This window comes from Podarcis filfolensis, assembly GCF_964270895.1.
Source record: "Podarcis filfolensis genome assembly, chromosome: 4".
Lineage (NCBI taxonomy): Eukaryota > Metazoa > Chordata > Lepidosauria > Squamata > Lacertidae > Podarcis > Podarcis filfolensis.
In genome coordinates this window covers 51,725,919-51,745,214 of record NC_139607.1, presented here as the reverse complement: position 1 = coordinate 51,745,214, position 19,296 = coordinate 51,725,919, and the positions used below count along the sequence as shown (strand labels likewise).

At 49.9% G+C, this 19,296-nt stretch overlaps 1 protein-coding gene across 1 annotated transcript in view; it reads left to right on the top strand.

Annotated features, from left to right (window-relative positions):
• The first annotated feature begins 9,585 nt into the window (after positions 1-9,585).
• Positions 9,586-19,296, top strand: part of SIM2 (SIM bHLH transcription factor 2) — a 48,878-nt gene continuing 39,167 nt past the window's right edge. Inside the window, exon 1 of the mRNA XM_083608840.1 lies at positions 9,586-10,360. Within this exon, the coding sequence (XP_083464966.1) occupies positions 10,186-10,360 (175 nt within the window). The 5' untranslated portion in view covers positions 9,586-10,185. The remainder of the gene's footprint in view (positions 10,361-19,296) is intronic.

The following is a 19,296-nucleotide window of genomic DNA, read 5'->3' as shown; positions in this document are numbered from 1 at the left end:
GCTCCAAAAGTGGTCGATTGACGCAGCCATACATTGAAAGCACACCTCCACACGCACACACCCAAGAATCCCGGGAACTGTAACTCACCCTCAAAATGCTCTAATTCCCTTAAACTACATTTCCCGGAATTATTTGAAGAGGTGGGAGGGATGTGTGTATATATTATAGGCGCACAGCAACCCCAAAGGGCACTTTTGCGATCAGTGCCTGAGTTTCTAGGTTAGCTTCGCTTTCCACAATCGCTTTGGTGTCTTGAAGGAGATCCTTGTTTTTTCTCATCGCAGAAAGCTGGAAAGGAATCCTGACCTGAAGTCGGGATCCAGGAAAAGAGAGAAGCTGGGGAGCGGGTGGGGGGGGCCGAGGAGAGGGGCGCAGAAAAGGGGATGGTATAAAGAGCGTTTTCAGAATGGAAAGGGAGCACAAAAGCCGGTTCCTTAAGCCTTGTAAACCGGCCTCTCCTTGTTTGTGCAGGCTTTGCCCAAACATTGTTTCTGTTACATGGAGACATGGGTTCCCAAGCGAAAGAAAAGCCAGGAGTCGAGGAAAAGTAAACAGGCTCCGGGGCTCCCCGGACTTTGAAAGTCTCCGCGTTTCTTCGCATAAAACTATTGGGCCGGCTTTTTCCTTCTATTAACGTGTTAATGTGAAGGTCAGATCTTAGCTTACCCGGGTCAGGAGAGCTGGCAGGCATCTGGGGCTCACGCTTCCACCGCCCCTTGATATTGTCGCGCCGCGGCAGGAGTCAGTTTTCCCGGGGCGGGGGGTGGAGATAATAAATAAGGCAGCAGCTCCAAAGCAAAATTACCATCTCGGGTCATCCTCCCAGCAGGCTCCCTTGGGGTGGGGGACATCGCAACCCCCACCGAAGGTCCCGATTCTCTGCCTAGGTATTAGAGAAAGCGAAATGTTCCTGAGAGATGGCTTCATTCAAGTCAGCGGAGTTCGCTGCCTTTGGCCTGGAATAGCCACAAATAAAGGGGCGAGTTTCAAAGCACCCCCATGGGCTTTTAATGCCCGCTCCTGCTCCGGTTTGCTCAGAAGACAGCCTCCCTGAGTTCAATGGGACGTTCCCAAGGAGGATCGCTTAGGGACGGTGCCGTTTCAACCCATTGTAGGTTTACTCGGAAGTAAGCCCATTGGGGCTGCCTCCAAGTTAAGCGCGCAGAGGGACAAGAGGCTCTTAAGGGTTGTTGTGGTTGCTCTAACCTGGAAGTAGGTGTCACTAAAATGAAGGGGACTGAAATCAGAACACATAGAATCATTCAAAGCTGCTTGAAAGTGAGCCTCGTGGATTCCAGTGCATACTGTAAAACTGAGAGCACCATCGTTAGGACAAATTTACCCAAGTTTTCTTGCATTCAGCGCTGCTTAGACTTTTAAGTAAACCTGTAAGAGATCGCAGCTTCGGACCCGCTGAAATCACTCCCGACCAGGGGTGCCAACTTGAATAAAATATTGGGGGGGGGACCAGGTAAGCCGCGCGTGATCTATCACAAGACGGTGGGCGCGCGCACCATTTGAATAGGAATCCCAACAACTTTGGGGGATGGCAGCCCCCTCAAATATTTTGTTGGGGAGGAAGCGAAGGGATCTCGGCCCCTATGCTCCCGGCCCTTTAGCCATCGCAGCAAACTCGCTCCAAGCAGTTATGTTAAGGACCCAAGATCAATAGGAAAACTGTACTTCTAGAGAGTCGAGCAAATTGAACTCAATGGGATTTATTTCTCAGGCGACATCTTTAGTTAGGATCCTCACCAAACGCACCTCCATCCTAAAGGCAAATAGGACTCTTATTGCATCTTCCAAATAATTCATGTCAACAGGACTTACTACTACGATGACCTTCCCTGCCGTGTGCGCCTCCCTAACTTGGAAGGAAATCCCTTGAAAGCAAACGTTTCTAGGGCTTTTCGCGCTACGGATGAAGTGTACAGGGTCCGACTGCGTAAGGCAGGAAAGAACAAACTCCTCCGTTTGGGACGTCGGAGCAAGGATCTCCAAGTCCGCCCGCAATTGACAAATTGCGAATAAATGGGCAGAGTTTTGTTCCCTGATTCCGGCGCAGCTGCTTGTCTACTCCGGCTCCCCAATCTCTAATAATTATTATCAAGTGGCGTTTATTTATTATATGATATATGGTGTCCCCGGTTTGGACAGAGAGAATACTTTATGGTACAGCAGCTCGTGTTCCATTTTATAGAATTTGGGGACAGGGTTTTATTACCCACCCACCCAAAAAGGAAAGCAAGCCCCGGCTCTAAACACACCGAAGGAGAGTTGACTTTGGTGCGAGATTCAGAGCGTAAAGTTATGTTTTCTATCCTTTCCACGCGATTCCCCTTTATCCCCTCTCCCCAGGAAAAAGAATGTCTTTTTTTTTAAGGGGGGTGGCTTTTAAGTCCAGCGAAGCAGGATGGGGACAGGAGGCACCAGCCTTTGGAAATGAGCTTCATCAGGAAAGGAGAAGGTGAAATATACCCTGCTAAGAAAAGCGCACAGGGACCGGCTTTGTTACGGCCGGAGACAGCCGCCCGCGTCTGCTAAAGAGATCAGGGTCCTCGTCTAGATGGGGAAGGAGGCGATCCGACTAAGGGAAGGAAGCGAGGGAAGCAGCTGCTGTAAAATGGCGGCGAGGTCTGGGCGCATTTACGCGGAGCCCGCCGCGAATCTTTCCCGCGGGCCGCTAGATGCGCTTCTGGCGGGCCGGCGCTTTGGCAGCTTCTGCCGCTGGTGCGCCACCGCCTGGGGTTTGCAGCAGGCAGGATGGAAGGACAAGGGGGGGCGGTGAGGTGAGAAGGTCTCCCCCCAACAGGAAATGGACCTTTACTTTCCCAGTTAATTAGTAGTTAGCTAACTTCGGCTGACGAAATGGAAGAAAAGGGCCGGCTGGAGAGGAATGGAAGAGCTTTGAGTAGGGAGACTTACTTTGGAGTAAACGCGGGCGGGGTTCGGGCTGAGCCGGCGCTTTGTTAGGATCGGATTGTGTCCACAATTTCTCTGCAGAGCCGCCTTTCCGCAAAACCGTTCTCCAGGCGGCCTACAACAAGAACAACTAACAATCTCTTTAACAGCCCCGATTCTCCCAGAGAACATCTCACTGAATCCAGCCCGAATTCTCGGGATTGGGGTAGTAGGAACCGATGTCGGAATGTCTCCATTTGCCATGTTGTTGGCAAGGCAGCCCAAAACCTACCTAAACCGTCTGCGCCGTTTCTGCCTGATTTAGGCGCTTACATCTCCCCAGAATGAGCAGGCGCGCGCTCACCTCCCCAACCCTCGTTGTTTGACACCAAGAATAGTATTTGTATTAACTCGCCGATTAAAAGGGGTTTCTGCCTTCGATTTGACAAAGCGATAGACAAAGGGGTAGAGTTAGGTTAATACCATTTATCTTCGCTTAGTGGCCAAACCTGCAAGCGAAGCGAATCGGAAGCGGACCCCGGGTTGCTAGATCGAGGAAGAAGCAAGTGGCCCGGATTCCAGCGATCCCGGCTTAAATCCCTGCTGTCGTGGGAAGCCAAAGGCGTGACAGCAGTTTTGCATTTATTTTAAAATGCAAGCAAATGTAGGGTAAGTGACTTCAGACGATTCTTTCTGCACGGGGATGTGGGAAAGATCCGTCAGATGAGAATTGTGAAAAGCATATGCGCCATGAAAACTTCTGCAATAGTAATATTCTGACGCATCACTCCCAAAATACTCTGCTTCTGGGGATTCAGGATTGGGTATACTCCATTTTCCGCCTTTCCCTGCTTACCTTGTTTTCAACCTGACCCTGTGCTCCTCGGGTAACTCTTACAAGTCTACCCATAACCCAGTTAAGGACACCCTCCCCCTTTAAAAACAAAACATAAAACAAAACAAAACAATAGTCTCTCATTTGCTTCGAGGGCACGAAGTGAGTCTAAATCGGAGCGCTCTGGTTTGGCTGGTCAGGCCAGTCAAGCAGGAACAGTCGTTAATACCAAACTGTCGCTGTTTATTTTAGAAGAAGCTGATCTTTTATTACCGGGCCATTTAATTTATTTCTGTTTATCGTCCTAGGCAGTGATCTTGGACAAAAGCAGCCCCTTTCGGGCTGGGGTTATGCTTAGAAGGGGGTCTCTTTGGGAGGGTCTGTTAATCTGTGACCCCCTCAGGAAATGTGGTGGTGGTGTTATTTTGCAGGACTCCAAACCGGGTGTAAGAGAAGCAATTTCGACGCCTTGCTGAACCAGGATTGTTCAGGAGTTCTCTCTCTGGCCCTCGCAAGTCACAGTTTAAAAGAGCCAGCTCTGATTATGCTAAACCTATTTAAGGAATACTTAATACAGAATGCGTCGTTTGTCAAACTCTTTCCTAAGAGCAAAGTACCGCTGTCCCGCTATTCGTGTCCTGTTCAGCCGAGTTAGTCGGTTTTCCAAGTCGACTGAACAGGCAGTCTCACCACCGCGAAGTTGAAAGTTACAGACATAGAAAATACGTTTTTCGTGTCGTGGTGGGTGCAGCAAAATCAGACACTCTTAAGAGAGAGAAAGCCTAATGTGTGGAACCGCCTGAGAACTTTTGCCAACGATCTGGAGCCGGTTTGGTTTCCAACTCATAGAGCACATTTTTGCAGAAAACTGGGAAAAAGCGGTTTAAACCCAAATGTTCCATCCCGGCTAGTTCAGGAACAGATCTGTGATCCTGCCTGTGTCTACTCTGTTTCCACATACACAGAAGCAGCACTTCTGTCTCCAGAGAGCGAAGCCCAAGCCTTAGCCATCCAGATTGTATTCTGTGGCTTTGGGGGATAGTCAATAGCACAAGCGCAAAGGGGTTTACTTTAGGTGGAAGCAAGGCTCCTTGATTCCTGCGGAAGTCAACGGCCAACCAACTAAGTGATTTCAGAGAGTGGTTTAAGCGCAGCAGCGCGCGCACACATTCATTTTCTTCCCAACTGCTGAGAGCAATTGTTTGGTAGGTCTGCACCACCCGGGATCCTAAACCCTCTAAATGGAGAATAAAGCCGGTTTAGTCCCATGTCATTAACTGTCACAAAAGCGCGACGTGTCACTCATTGTATGTGTGTTGGAGGGGGGAGGGATGTCTAGTCTCGTAGTCTTTGATCTTATGTAATTTTGTGAGGAATAAAGTCCTACTACTGTCAATAATACCAGCCTAGAGAAAGCAGTTAGGCTGCCTCAGCTCCTCGCATCGTAAGCAAGGAAATATATTAACAGCGCAACCCTACACGTGTCTACTCGGAAATAAACCTTGCTAAAGTCATCGGAGCTCGTAGGCTGCCATACTAACCCTCCCAAGTACCTGGGAGTAAAACCACTGGATTCAATAGGGCTTACTTCTGAGTAGGTTAGGATTGAACTGCGAATCACCTATTTGAAAGTGTTATTAAATGCGCCTCATGTTCCGTAATATTCAAAATAATTAAATAAGTGGCCCATAATGGATTAAATTGCTGGTGTTAATACGGTGTTTGCAATCTGTTGACCTGAGAAATGCGCGGCTACCAATGGCTCCTTCTGCCATGCAGGCGCTACTAAAGGACGGTGTTAAGGTTTTTAAAAGCGTTTCCATCCACTTCCCAGGGAGCAGGGAGCGTCTTTAAGCCCCATCCCTGCCTACTAGATGTACCAGGAAGTCTGGTTCATTTCAACAGGCCTGCCTTCCAAGCGCAGGTGAGACCGCGGCCCAGGCTGCGGAGGAATTGCCTCGAGCGGTGCCCTAAAATCCTTTCTTGTGCCATTCTCGCCTAAAGGCGCAACGGAGCCCTTCGCAGAGGCCGGGTGTGGACACAGAGCAGCTTTGCTGGGGAACTGACCCCTCCGAGCCCTGAAAGTCAAAAAGACGCAGCAGGGTTGGGAAGACAATCGGATTTCCCTATGAGAGGCCTTTCAGATGCGAGCAGAGCCGCGCTTCCTCGGAAGTAAGCGTCATGGGGTTCACTTGCAATAAAACTTGCTTAGGGCTGACAGAGTGTGTGCCTTGTGTGAGAGAGGGAGGGAGCGGGGAGCTTCGCAGGATGTAGATTTCCATCCGATTCCTCTGCAGGCTTCAGAAAACACCTCGGAATCCTCCTCGCTAAGGTCAGTGTGCGAGGCATGAATTCACAAAGCAGATGCATTGTCAGAGGACTCGGGCAAAGCAGCAGCAGCAGCAGCGAGCTGATGGGAAGGAACACAGAGCCGCAAACCACAGTCCTGCTTACGCCAGGACAGTCCCGTCGAATTTAATCGGACTACTCAACAGCATATATACACTGTGTTACTTACACTGCTATTTAGACCGTTTCTGCGCGTCTAAAAACGCCTAAGAAGATACTCCATGTTGAATAGAGATTAAACGGATGCATGCTTGCTCAGATGTAAGTTCCGTGGGGCTAACTACTCCCTGTCTGTCCGTCTCTCGATCAGGTAATACCATGTGTAAGTAAGGCAGATTTGGGCGCAGGTACCTCCCTTCTCCGGAGCATCTTCGCTTGGAAAGAAGGCGCCCGCTCAGCCTGCAAGACCTACTGAATTCAGAGGAACTTGCTTCTAGGCAAGCACGCATAGGATCGAGCTGCACGCATTAATTCGCGAAGCTTACTTTCAAGTATTCAAGGTGGTTAGCTCACGTGTTAGAGCGTGGTGCTGACAACGCCCAGGTCGTGGGTTCGATCCTCGTGCCCGCTAGCTACATATTCCTGCATTGCAGGATCCTCGGGGTCTCTTCCAACTCTGCCATGATTCTATAAGTAAATATAGTCTTTAGGATCGAGCGGCAGAGAAAAGGAAGGCTATGGAATATAGCAAGGCGATTGGGTTCCAAAGGAGAAGGTTACTACAGCTCCCGCCATCCCCAACAATTCCCTATGCTGGCTGGAGTTGGAGTCCACGAACATTGGGAGGGCCACAGGCTCCCCACCATCTGCCCTACAGACTGTCAGTGGCTGGTGTCCATTGATTGCGTAAATGCCGGTCAGTTTGCCTCAATAGCAGATCCATCCTCTTGTGAGGTCAATCTCCAGATCGGAGAGTTTGGAACCCCTAATCACCAGCACACCCAACCCTCCTCGCTGGTCCCAGAGCCGCCAGCCGCGTTGCTCGACGGCGGCCCCTCCACCGTCCCCTACAATCCCAAGGCGTGCCTGATTGCTGCAGAGGACGGACAAGCGCGGTCCTCGCCAGCCGCCTGCCGCTGAGCAGTCCGTAGGTGGGATGAATTCCACCGCCGGCAGCGCAGTTAAAGTGGGTCGCTCTCATTTGTTTAGTCGGCCTGGGAGCGTGGTGGCCTCGATGGGCGACACTTCGGGGCACATTGCCTGGAGCATGTGACTGTCCTGCAGGAAGTCACTTGGGCGCAGCAAGATAGGCTTGTAGGCGAAGGAGATTATGGCCTTTTCAGGCTTCCTCCTGGGTTGCACGTATGTACCCCAAAGTCTCTCCCACGGCGTTCAGTGGAGCTTACTCCCGGGGAAGAGTGACTTCTGAGTAAGCGCGCATAGGACCCTGTATTGCTAGGGCAATTCAATGGATGGAAATCCCAGTGTTAAATGAAGCTTCCTATCCAGTGAGTGTCTATAGGATTGCAGAAAATCATATACTTCTGAGTTCTTGGAGTACAGCCCCCATTATACCCAAGGAAGCTTAGCTAACGGCCAGATATGATGGGATTTGTGGTCCAACAACATACTGGGACCCAAGGTTGAGTTTAGGCCAAGTTACTGGATTCCCCCATTCCGCCTCTCGAGTAGATCTGGGCCTCTACGTTAATGCGTCTTAGAGCTATTGGGGACCCGCAAATCTAAACTCAGAAGAAAGTCCCACAGAGTTGCACGGGACTGACCCACAGAGACGTGTGTGCAGGATCGCGCATCCCTATGAACATTGGGAATAGGGTTGAGCAATCAGCTAGGTTGACGGGAAGTCTGGTGACAGATGAAGGGGTTGCATATATACCGGTACTTGGAAGAGGACACGATTAACTAACAGCACAATCGTATGCTTGTCAACTCAGAAGCCAGCCTCATTGAGTTCAGTGGGGCACAGAAGTGAGTCAAGGATGGGCGCCTAAGTAATGTTGATCCGCTCTTTCATAACATGCCTGGGAGTCCAGAAGGGATTTTACACCCCAAACCTTTTTCTTGCTCACTAGAGGGGAAATCCCACCGTTTTAATGGAATGTATTATTAATAACCCAGTCAGGATCCATTAACTAATATGGTTGCTCAGAAACCGCTGAAGCCTCACTCCCAGTTTAATAGGTAACAAGCTTGGTCAGTTGAGTGGAAACTAGTGCAACTTAAGGACCTTTAACCGACCAAAGGAACCTTAACTTCCAGCGCGATCAGATCCTAAGCACGTTTATTCAGAAGTAAACAAATTGCGGGGAGTTCAGTGCTTTGGGGACCGCTGCTTTAAGTGGATTCTGGATCCGGCGGGGATCAGGCGCCGGATTTTTTTTGTTTCAAAATGCCTAGATTCTGTCGAAAGCTGTAGGATCTTAAATAAGGCAAGGCGTTTGCTTGGAAAGACCTTCCACCGACTGCCTTCGAGATCCTTCTTTTGTGGACAGAGAGCTGAAAGACAAGCGCCTTCCTGGCCTCGGCAGGACGTCTGCACTTGGAAGCGAGCAGCTCCCTCGAAACCAGCGCCATTTGCACCAGGGTCGCGAGGGCGGGCGTCGAGGCTTGCGGGCCTGAGGGTCCCTCGCAGAGGGAAAAGACACTCGAGCCAAGCCAGCCCGAAGCGGGGCCTGCTTGGAAAGACCAGCCCTCGGAATCGAGGGGATCTACTTGCAAAGTCAACGCATATTTGAAAGGAGGAGGGCGGGCTGAGGGGTTGTCAGAAGGCTGATGGTTTGAGGCGCTTGTGGATGGAGCAGGCTGGCTGCGAAACGAGAGAAAGAGAGAGAGGTTTATTTATTTATTTGTGTGAGCGAGTGAGAGAGCGCGCGCGCTTTGCTTCAGGATATAAGAGTGGAAATAGGAACGCGCCATTCGAAGAGAAACCCTGCCTGCCCCCCCTTCCCCGCGTCCAGTTAGTTCCCTCCCTCCACTCGCACGCACCCGGCGCGCGCGCTCTCCTCGTCCCTCCAATTCGAGTGTTAATTGGGCCTGTATTTGGCTGGTTTGGACGGCGCTGCCGCTGCCCTGAGCAGACCACGCAGACGTCACTGGGCGCGCTTTCCCCCTCCCCTCCGGCGGCTCTCAGCCTTTGCCTCGCCAGGAACTGACGAGCCCACTTCAGAGCTTCTTTCTCTAGCCTGGCTGCCGCCCGGAGGAGAAGCGGCGCCCGGCGACAGCTTCGCAGCGCAGCCGCCCTCCGCTAGCCCGGCCAAGCCACGGGAAGCGCTCTCCTCTCGCTCCGGTGGCCGTGAAGAGAGGCTTGGGAAGAGAGCAGGGAAGAGAACCACCCCAGCCAGGGGAGGTGGACATTTCTCTCTCTCTTTCTGGCGGGAAAGAAAGAAAAAAGATCCCCTCAGGCTTGTTGGCGCGCCAAGTGCCCAAGCGGCAGGTCTGCGTAGCCCACCGCCGAGAGCCGCTCGCTGCTGCCTTGAGGGGCGGGGCGGGCGGGAGAGAGAGAGCGACGTCCCCACACGCCCTGTGGCAACTCCGGGCTCTCTCTGAGGGAAACGGATCCCCGCGGAGCCCTTCCTTTGGAAGCCAGGCGAGCCGCTCTCCTTCCCGGCCGAGGGGCGCGGAAAGGGCTGGGGCGCGTGTGACGCACAAGGCAGACCAGTTTGGCCCGGAGGGGGGTCTAAAATAAACACAGCAAGTACACACGTGTTAAGGGGGGGCGGGGAGAGAGGCGGAGGGAAAGGAGCGAGCGATTCCTCCCTGCCTTCCGGGGGAAAGGAGCGAGCGAGTCTCGATTCAGGGGAGACGCCGCCGAGCCGAGGTGGCCGGCCGCCTGCTTCGTTCGAAGGCTGCGCTGAGGCGAGGGAGACCATTAAACGCGGAGAGATAGAAACGCCGACGTTCTCGGACGGCCATCTCACCAGCCCGCTTTAAAAGGGAGAGAGAGGGAGAAGAGGCAACCGGGCGCCGCCACCTCACGCTCCTCCTCGTCTGGGCTCGGGGGCTGGTGCTGCCCGCCGCCGCCGCCGCCGTCGGAAGGCCCAGGCGAAGTCCCTGCTCGCGGCCCGCCTGCAGCAGCCTCGCGGGCCCGAGACTATGCCAGTGCCCGCCTCGCGTCCGCCTCGCCACACTTGCCGCTGCGATGAAGGAGAAGTCCAAGAACGCCGCCAAGACGCGTCGCGAGAAGGAGAACGGCGAGTTCTACGAGCTGGCCAAGCTGCTGCCTCTGCCGTCGGCGATCACGTCGCAGCTCGACAAGGCGTCCATCATCCGCCTCACCACCAGCTACCTCAAGATGAGAGCCGTCTTCCCCGAAGGTGAGTCCTCCGGGACGAGGGGGGATTCGCCTCTGCCCCTTCAGATCGCGAGGGCCGAGGGGGCGGGCGGGTGGGGAGGGGGTCCAGGGATGCAGCTGAGAAATGTAGGACCCCTGGACTTAGTGGTTTTCCGCCTCCTTAGGGGGCCACTGCATTCAGCTTCAAAGGAGTGTCAGCTAACCCTGCTGGGGTTAATTCTGTCCAGAGAGAATCCTGGACGTGTGCCCCCAAATCCTGATCTGAAGGCACCAGTTGGCTTTTAGGAGGACCCGAAAGAGAACCACGGGCTAAATGGATCTTTGGGGCCAATCCAGGGGCTTCTTAGGGTCCTACTCGATTGTCAGCGGAGGCTGTCGTGAGCTCTCGGGGTTGCCTTGCAGAGGCCGGCGTTTAGTTCTCTGCACACAGTTAGAAAGATACTCAGAGCTCGATTTGCAACGTTTTAGGTGGCCGCTCTCTGACACCACCAGCTGAATAACTTGTTCAGCCCCACGGACGCCAAGGCAGCCGCGGATCGCCCCCCCCCCCTTGTTCCTGTGTTTGTTAGTTGCAGTGAAGCCATTTGCTTTTGGGAGCGATTTCCGTGACTTTTTGTAGGACTACTATGAAGTTTCAAAAATTGTAGATTGTGGTCCAAGAACCCCAAACGGCGTTTCTTTAAACTTCAGTGGCCTTTTGCTTAACGAAACGTGTTTAATATCGGACTGAGAGTTCTTTAATACCAGTCGCGGAAGCCTGAGTGCAGAAATAAAATGTATTTGCAGCAATCTACAACGCGTTGAATGCTGGAGTAGTCCTGCTGAAGTCAAGAGACTTGCAGGAGAGAGATGGCCATTGCAGCCGGGACTTTCCACCATTAAAAATACAAATCCTTCCGATGTCACATGTACTGCATCTGATAGAACTTCTGTGGGAGGAAGACAAGACAAGATTTGTCAGTCAGTTGTCAGACAATTCACCATAAAAGCACAGCAAAATAAACCCTTTAACTAAACTTTGCTAGCAATATTTAGGAAAAAGAGGGGGAGATGTGTGTAACGTTCCAGAAATAAAGGGAGATCCGTGTTTTAGCCATGACTGCTGGGGTTTCCGCCAACAGTCAATGGTTTGTCAGACTCAGGGAAGAAAAAGAAAACTTTGGAAGATTACATTTTGTATCTCACGGTCTAGGAGGAAAAGTGTCAAGTTTTCTAAGATCAAAGGCCTACCAACACTACAGATTTGCTCGCTTGTTGCCTGAATCGCGTATACCGCCCGGAAAATCGTCCAGGTGAAAAATAGACAACAGTCCTGCTCTCCGTATCTTTAACTAGCAAAACAAGCTGAATTGAGTAGATAAAGAACTCGACAGCCCGAGGGCGATCGAGTGGGTAGGAGCTGGAAAGTAAACTCACTTCCCTCCAACCTGAGGCATTATCACAATTTTTTTTCTTTACGAGTCATATAAAGCAACGGCGCTTACTCCTAAGTAAATGTGCTGAGGATCTAAGTGAACAGATGCAAGAGAAAATGACTGAGCAGGGCAGTGCAATCCTATGGTTCCTATTCAGAAGTGTGTGAGAGATTGCAGCCAGAAGAGCTTTATTTTAAAGTTGAGGCGGAATGATTTAATTTAAGCTGTTTTATACTGTAATACAGATCAGCTTAATTGGGGGTTCAGAGAGTCGCAAACGATCTCAACCCACGTCTCGCAAAGCCAGCACCCTAAACCCATTTAGACTCAGACGATCCCAGTTCAACTCGGGTGTCTCCAGGTATGGCTTTTTGCAGCCTTGGAAAAGTGCTCCCAGTTAGAATATTGTGCTACATGGTCTGACTCAGAAGTTGAGTTGTGCGCTTAAAAAATAATAACAGTAAAGTCGATTGATTGCAATCTTAGGCGCAAGGTCTGCTATTCTAGGACATCTACTTTAAAATGCGCCCTACTGGAATTAGAGGCGAGATCAGTGGCAATTCCTAGATGTAAGATTAGCTCGCAGTATAACTGGACTTGCAGTACAAACTGAAAAGCTGAAATTCGGCCCAGGAAGCCCGCTGGGTCTCCCTCGCTAGGTCGCTTTTTTGAAAGTGGTGTAAGTAAACTCTTCACCGCAGCTTATCCGCAATGGTGTGGATTTCGCCGGTTTCCCTTTTCGTGCAGCCGCCTGCAGGGCCGCGCTTTCGGCGGAAACCCCTCCTCAGCGCCAGCCTTGAAATTGACAGGAGTCGCAGGGAGATTTGCGTCTTAGCCTCCGCTGTAAACAAGCGCTCACCCGGCTTGGGTGGTGGGCAGCGCCAGCCGGGAATCGAGCTGAGTTGAGCTGACGGCAGGAGATATAATTAGTTCCATCCAGCGCCGCAGACAGCTGCTCGAGGCAGCCTCTCTGCTCTGATAAGCCCCGCGCACTGCTTTAAATAATGTTCATTCTCCTTTACAAACAAAGACACACAGAGAGAGATGACTTACCCACCTCTTTCCCTCTGGAGGCAGGGTTGCGTCAGATTAAATGTATTGTCCTTGCGTTTTCTTCCCCTAAAATCCTAAACCCTAAAATAAAATGCACCTGCCATTTGGTGGAGATTGCTTTGTGGCTTGGCTTACTCGCTTGAGTCTTCTAACTTCCGCATTTCGTAGGATCACTTCCTCCAGAGATGGGAAAATAGAAAATAGAAAATTTTTCGTTTTATGGTTTAACAATCGCTGGGTCAGTAAGGAAGTCACCCTTACACCTGAGCCGCTCTAATTTTGATAGCAGACGTTTTATTTGTACACTCGGATTTGGAAATATGTCCTGTCTTCGAGCAAACTATCTAGTTAAGAGTGGTTTGAGACAGGTTTTTGTTTTTTTGTTTTATATCTCTCTCCTTAAGGCCGGAGCCCTACGCATACAGTACTTAATAAAAGTACAGTTCTATGAAAGTTGCCGAAGGTAAATGCCATTGAATTAAATGGAAATTACTCCCGTGAAAGTATGTCTAGGATTCAATGCACACTTAATTAGGAGTATGTGCCATCGAAGTCAAAGGGACTTACTTCTGAGTAGGCAGGTATAGGATTGCACTGATGATCACGCTGAAATCAAGGGGGCTTGCTTGCAAGTTGATGTGCTTGAGGCTGGTATTCTATCAATGTTGATTATTATCTAAGCAGCGTACATGGCGTATTACACTGTAACAAATAGTTCCCTGCTCCAGGAAGCTTACAGTATAAATTGTTGTCCTATTTCTATCCTAATCCTTTAAAAAGCTTATATTGAAATCAATTGGGTTTACCTTTTCACTCCTGCTTGCGGGCAACTCTGGCCTGAATGAGGAGTCCTGTTTAGGACCTCTTCTAAGGCGCTCATTCTGCATCTGTTGCCTGGAAAGCCGAGAGTTTTGTTTTGTTTTCATTTGATCAAGCGTTGGCTATAGCTGTAAGCACAGTATAAAAAGCCCCATTCCGTCGGAAGGAAGGGAAGTAGCTTCGGGAATCTGCTCTTCCCAAGTCAACAGGGCTCCTGCTGGCTAAGAATTCTCTTTGGGATATTTTTCCCTTCGCTTCTTAAAATTAACTCAGAGAAGAGGCATTGTGGGAGGTTGCTTAAGAATCGCCAGCTACATCATTTCAATTTCTTTGGGTAGATTTTCCGGCAAAACTGCGGTTCCTTCAGCAAAAGGAGGCATTTTATTTTATAGGCTTTGAATCCAAGGTTTCATTCCCCCAAGAAAACGCCACAATCCTCCACAAGGAAGCAATTAGTCCCAATGATTTCAGTGGCAGTTTCTTAGTGGACCCGAACACTGTCCGTAATCCATGCTCACTTGGAAAGGTGCGTTTGAGCTGCGCATTTTCAGTCGGAGGAAGTAAGAATCGGACGTGCAGTTTGTTCACGCTTTTTCTTCCCCCTCCTCTGCCTTGATAACTTGAGGCAGTTTGCCTAAAGAAAATATACCAAATCAAGTGCTAGTTTGCGTTTGGCATGTCTCGAGACCGTGGAGGGTAAGAAAAGAATAGGCACCTCAAAAGCTCCGGTTTTCCTTTCGCAGCTTGATCCACAGCCCAGTTTAAGACTAGTTCTAGGTGTTAAGGCGATTGCAGCGCCAGTCTCATTGGGCTTGTTCGGCATTTCATAAAGTTCGTTGGTGTTACTCGGGAGTAAGTACTTTGAGGATTGTAGGAAATCCCATAAAGTTAAACAGAGCTTACTCCCAGGAAACTGGGCATGGGATTGCAGCCCTAACATTGACTGCCAGTCAGACTCTAAAGGCGTATACCAAGTTGTCCAACCGAAGCACCAGGAAAAAAAAGTTTGCCAGCATGTGCGTGTTCCTGCTACGGAGATACACCAGCAAAGTCTAGCTTTAACAAATATCCATTAAACAGAGAACATCTGAACTTACAAAAGCTAAGGACGCTGCAATACTTAGCGTGTCTAGTCAGAAGTAGGTCCCATTGAGTTCAATAGATTTTACTCCCAGGGAAGTGGATTTAGGGCTGCCGCTAACTCTGTATTCCTGGGCATTTCTAGAATAAATCCCACTGGACTCAGCAGGACTTACTTCCCAGTAAACATGGATAAGATTGGGCTGCTCCTCTTTCTCCATTATTTCATAAATTAAAAAGTGTGAATAAAGTACAAAGTTAACAGCAGGGAGATTCGATAATTCTGCCATGCTTACAAAAACTTTGAAAAGATTCCCCACGTATCTTAAAACATAGGAATTGAGTAATATCGGAGAGATAATTTTGATCCATTTTTGTTCAATTCCTTCCGCGTTCCTTCTAGAAATTAGCCAAACTCCCTTTGTTGAGAAGTATGCATGAGAAGTGAAGGTGCACAAATATGTGAGCGATTTTGTGTGTGTGCGTGCTCCGATTTGGGATGACTTCACTGCATCCCAGTTCCATCCTTCAGCCCTTTCAGGAAAGGATCGCTTGATAATAACATTTTAATGAAAGAAGAATAAATTTGGATAGTGTCTGGATTTTTGAAGGGAGCCGGTTCTGAGGGTCGCAACTCGCCTGGACACTTTTTCTAAAGGGCCGGGAAACCTGGAGGGCAATTAAAATGATAGGGGGAAAACCATTTTACGCCCACGGATTCAGTTGGATTTACTTCTAAGTAGACATGGTAACGATTGCTGTGTAAGCCCTGTAGAATTCAATGGGGCTAAGTTCCAGGTGAACGGGGTTAAGACTGGAGCCTCAGCCCTCTTCAGAACAGGACGTGGCGGTCCCCCGAAGCCCCCTTTGGGACCATAAATCAATGTAATCAGGTTTATTAATTGCAGGGTTTCTGGGGGCGGGGGTGGTTCTTTTAACTTTCGTATTCAGCAGTTCTTTTCAAAGTTGGGGATCTGTTAAGTACGGTAGGAAAGCGGAAAGTTCGGTGTTATATAGGACCTCCCTGACGGTTCTTCCTCATTGTCTCCAGGAAAAACATGTTGCAAACCACAAGGGGTTTCGCTTTCTCTCTGTCTCATAGTTGCTAGCAACTCACAATCGTCCGGCATGCGTGGAGGGAATGTCACTTCGGGTGGATTTGGTTTTCTTAAGTAAAGAGACAGAAAGGAAAAAGGAAGGGCGGGAGGAGAAAGAGATATGATCTGCCTTTTCGTGTATCTTTCAAGAACAAGGGCTCCGGCTACGTGCATGGGTAGGCGAACTAAGGCCCGGGGCCCGGATCCGGCCCAATCACGTTCTAAATCCTGCCCGCGGACGGTCCGGGAATCAGCGTATTTTTACATGAGTAGAATGTGTCCTTTTATTTAAAATGCATCTCTGGGTTATTTGTAGGGCCTGCCTGGTGTTTTTACATGAGAATGTGTGATTTTTATTTAAAATGCATCTCTGGGTTATTTGTGGGGCATCGGAATTTGTTCATATCCCCCCCAAAAAAATATAGTCCGGCCCCCCACAAGGTCTGAGAGACAGTGGACCGGCCCCCTGCTGCAAAGGTTTGCTGACCCTGTAAGGGTTTCCAGGCCTTTATAACCAGAAAAGCCCACCGAAACGGCCCAGATTCAGAGTTACCAGTCCAAAAACAGGATTGCACTGGAAAGTTGAAACCCACTGCAATCTGCTACCGACAGCAACCACTTAAGAGTGTGCTATGGCCCAAATAAATACATTAAACAAGAACAAAACCACCTACTCCCCCAGTTTGCGGATTTCTCTAGACGTAATGGTTTGTATGGTGTGCAATAAATACAAACGCAACTCTATATGGAATATTAATTTAGATTCGCCCGTATATAATGTATCGAAATAAATGTCTCCCGCTCCCCCCCTCCTTCCTTCCTTCCTTCCTTTTAAAATATGGCACTCTCCAAGAGATCTGCTGCACTTCCCTTGTTTTTCTGCCTGGTACTTAGGAGAGGTTCCCGCAACAGCCTGGCTGGGCATTTCTGTTGACTAGCGGGGGCGAAGGAAGAAGTGCGGTTGGGGGGAGTTGAGGAGCAAGGAAACCGTAGCACCGCTGGGAGGAGGAAATGCCTTTGAACCCCCGGCTCCCCTGGGCTTAGGCAGCCCCAGCCTCCGCTGAAGCCTGATCCTGCATGAAACAGGTGGCCGCTAAGGCCGCCTGCGACCCCGAAGAGACGCATGAAGGCCGTCGGCCTCATTGAACGCCCTGGGTCTTACGTGCAAGTAAACCGCCTTTATGAGCGGGCCCTTTGCGGGCTGAACGCGGGAGCGCTGACCGACATAAATCCTGGCTCTTCAGCTCTTACAGATCGCGGGATCAGACCGAGAGCCTTTTCAGCAGATGCTGGCGAGGTTTCTCGACTGACCCGGCGGAGTCCCCGAGCCCGGCAGTGAGAATCCCCAGCTGCTCCCCAGGATCTAATATCGCGCTCGACTTTCTCCCCTTTCGCCCCTGAGCTTTTGCGCTGACCTTCGTGATCCACGAATTAAAGTCCAGGCAGGAGGCAGAGACCCGCGTCAGATCTCGGCTCTGTAACACCCCCCGCCGCTGTGCTTGGATTTTGTGTGTGTGCATGTTTTCATGTCCGACCGTTTATTGCTGTAAAACAAAAATATAGAACAGGATGCCTTCATTTTCCTTTCCTCTCCCCCCTCCCTTGCCCCCTCTCTCCGCGGGTATTTTTCTTTTCCCTCCACAATAGGAGAGGGGGAAAGAGGAACACTTCAGGAAGTAAAGCGCCGCCCCCCCCCGCCCGCATCCAGGTCCCTCCAGGTTGGGGACACGCCATGGTTAAAGTGTGACACCGCGTAGCGATGAAAATGGACATTTAAAAACAGCCCGCTTCGTAATGATTAAACCAAAAGGGGAGGCGAGCTGCTTAATGAATGACTTTTTTAAAAAGCGAGCAAACCTGGAACCTCGGTCGCCTTAATCCAGAAAGAAAGACATACATATGATAACGCTTTCCTAGAGGTCTCTTCCCCGGATAAGCCCGCGTTTATAATCGTATAGTTATCAGCTCAAAATCAAATACAAAGGTGCCATAACTGCATTGAAAGCACCCCCACGAGAATCCTGGGAACTGTAGTTTATGAAGGGTGCTGGAACACGTAGGGAAGGAGGGAGAAACTACGGTCCCCATCATTCAGTTGCTTTGCTTTAAATGTATGTCGTGCGCGCTTTAAATACAGTGGTACCTCGGGTTACATACGCTTCAGGTTACAGACTCCACTAACCCAGAAATAGTACCTCGGGTTAAGAACTTTGCTTCAGGATGAGAACAGAAATCGGCGGCGGGAGCGGGAGGCCCCATTAGCTAAAGTGGTGCTTCAGGTTAAGAACAGTTTCAGGTTAAGAATGCACCTCCGGGACGAATTAAGTACTTAACCCGAGGTACCACTGTATCCTGCTCTGCTAGCATTGCGCCATCATTGCTATTTGCCCTGCTGGTTAACTTATATGGGGAAATAGAAAAAGGCGCGTGGGGCTCACAACCCCTCTCTAAGCGCAACTACTGCGGAGGACTCGGGCTAGAGAGGGGCAACTGGGTAAATTGTAGCCTGCGGACTTAGTGGTCTTCACCTCTATTAGGATGCGTTACGTGCTATTTCAAAATGTGACCCTGCTGCGCTTGGGGGGCCCTCCAGATTCTGCCCTGGTGGCACTGGGTTTGGGGAGCCGCCAAGGTAGTGGTGGGGAACGCCACAGCCTGGTTAAGCCGGAGGACTCTCGCACTAAGAAAAAGTAAGAGACTCTCCCACTTCGAGTCAATGTGCTTAGAGAGTCCAGTTCGGGTTTAAGGACTTTTCCACTCGATCTTAAGGGGACTCGCTTCATTTATAAAGGTATCCCGCTTTCTGCCTTTCACGTTTAGTCACCTCCCAGCCCAGCTTCAGAATATTAAAACGCCCGTGATGCAACTGTGGATCGCTTAAATCAAAACTTAGTCGTCTTGCACAGAACCACCAGGCTGTAAAATCCGAGGGCTTTGTATATTCACACACACTCCCTCTCTTTCTCTCTCAGCTGAAAAACTGCACGCACCTTTTAACATGCCATGAGCACAAACCCCTGTTTACTATCAATCAGCGTTTGCCGAAGCCAGCCGTCTCCTTCTGTAGCAGCGGGAAAAACCTGGAGATTTTCAGCTTTCCTTGGCGTTGGCTGTTCTTATTCAGTCAGAATTGAAAACCCGCAGCGCATGGTCTTATTACTGTTTCTGGTTTTCTTATGAATATTGCATGATCAATTATATTACACCTATTTAATCACTACTTCTAGAGCAGATTAAAGCAGAAAAGCTAACATCATATACCAGGTCCAAGTGAATTCACATTTACTTTACTTATGGGTAAACATGTTTAAAGATTATAATCCTGCAGCACAATCCTATCCACACTAACAGTGTAATCCTAACCAAATCTACTCTGAAATACATCTCTGTGAGTTCCGTGGGACTTACTCCCAGGTAAGTGGAGTTAATTGCAGCCTAACCTGGGAGCGAATCTCTCTGAACTTAATAGGGTATACTTCTGAGTAGACATGCTA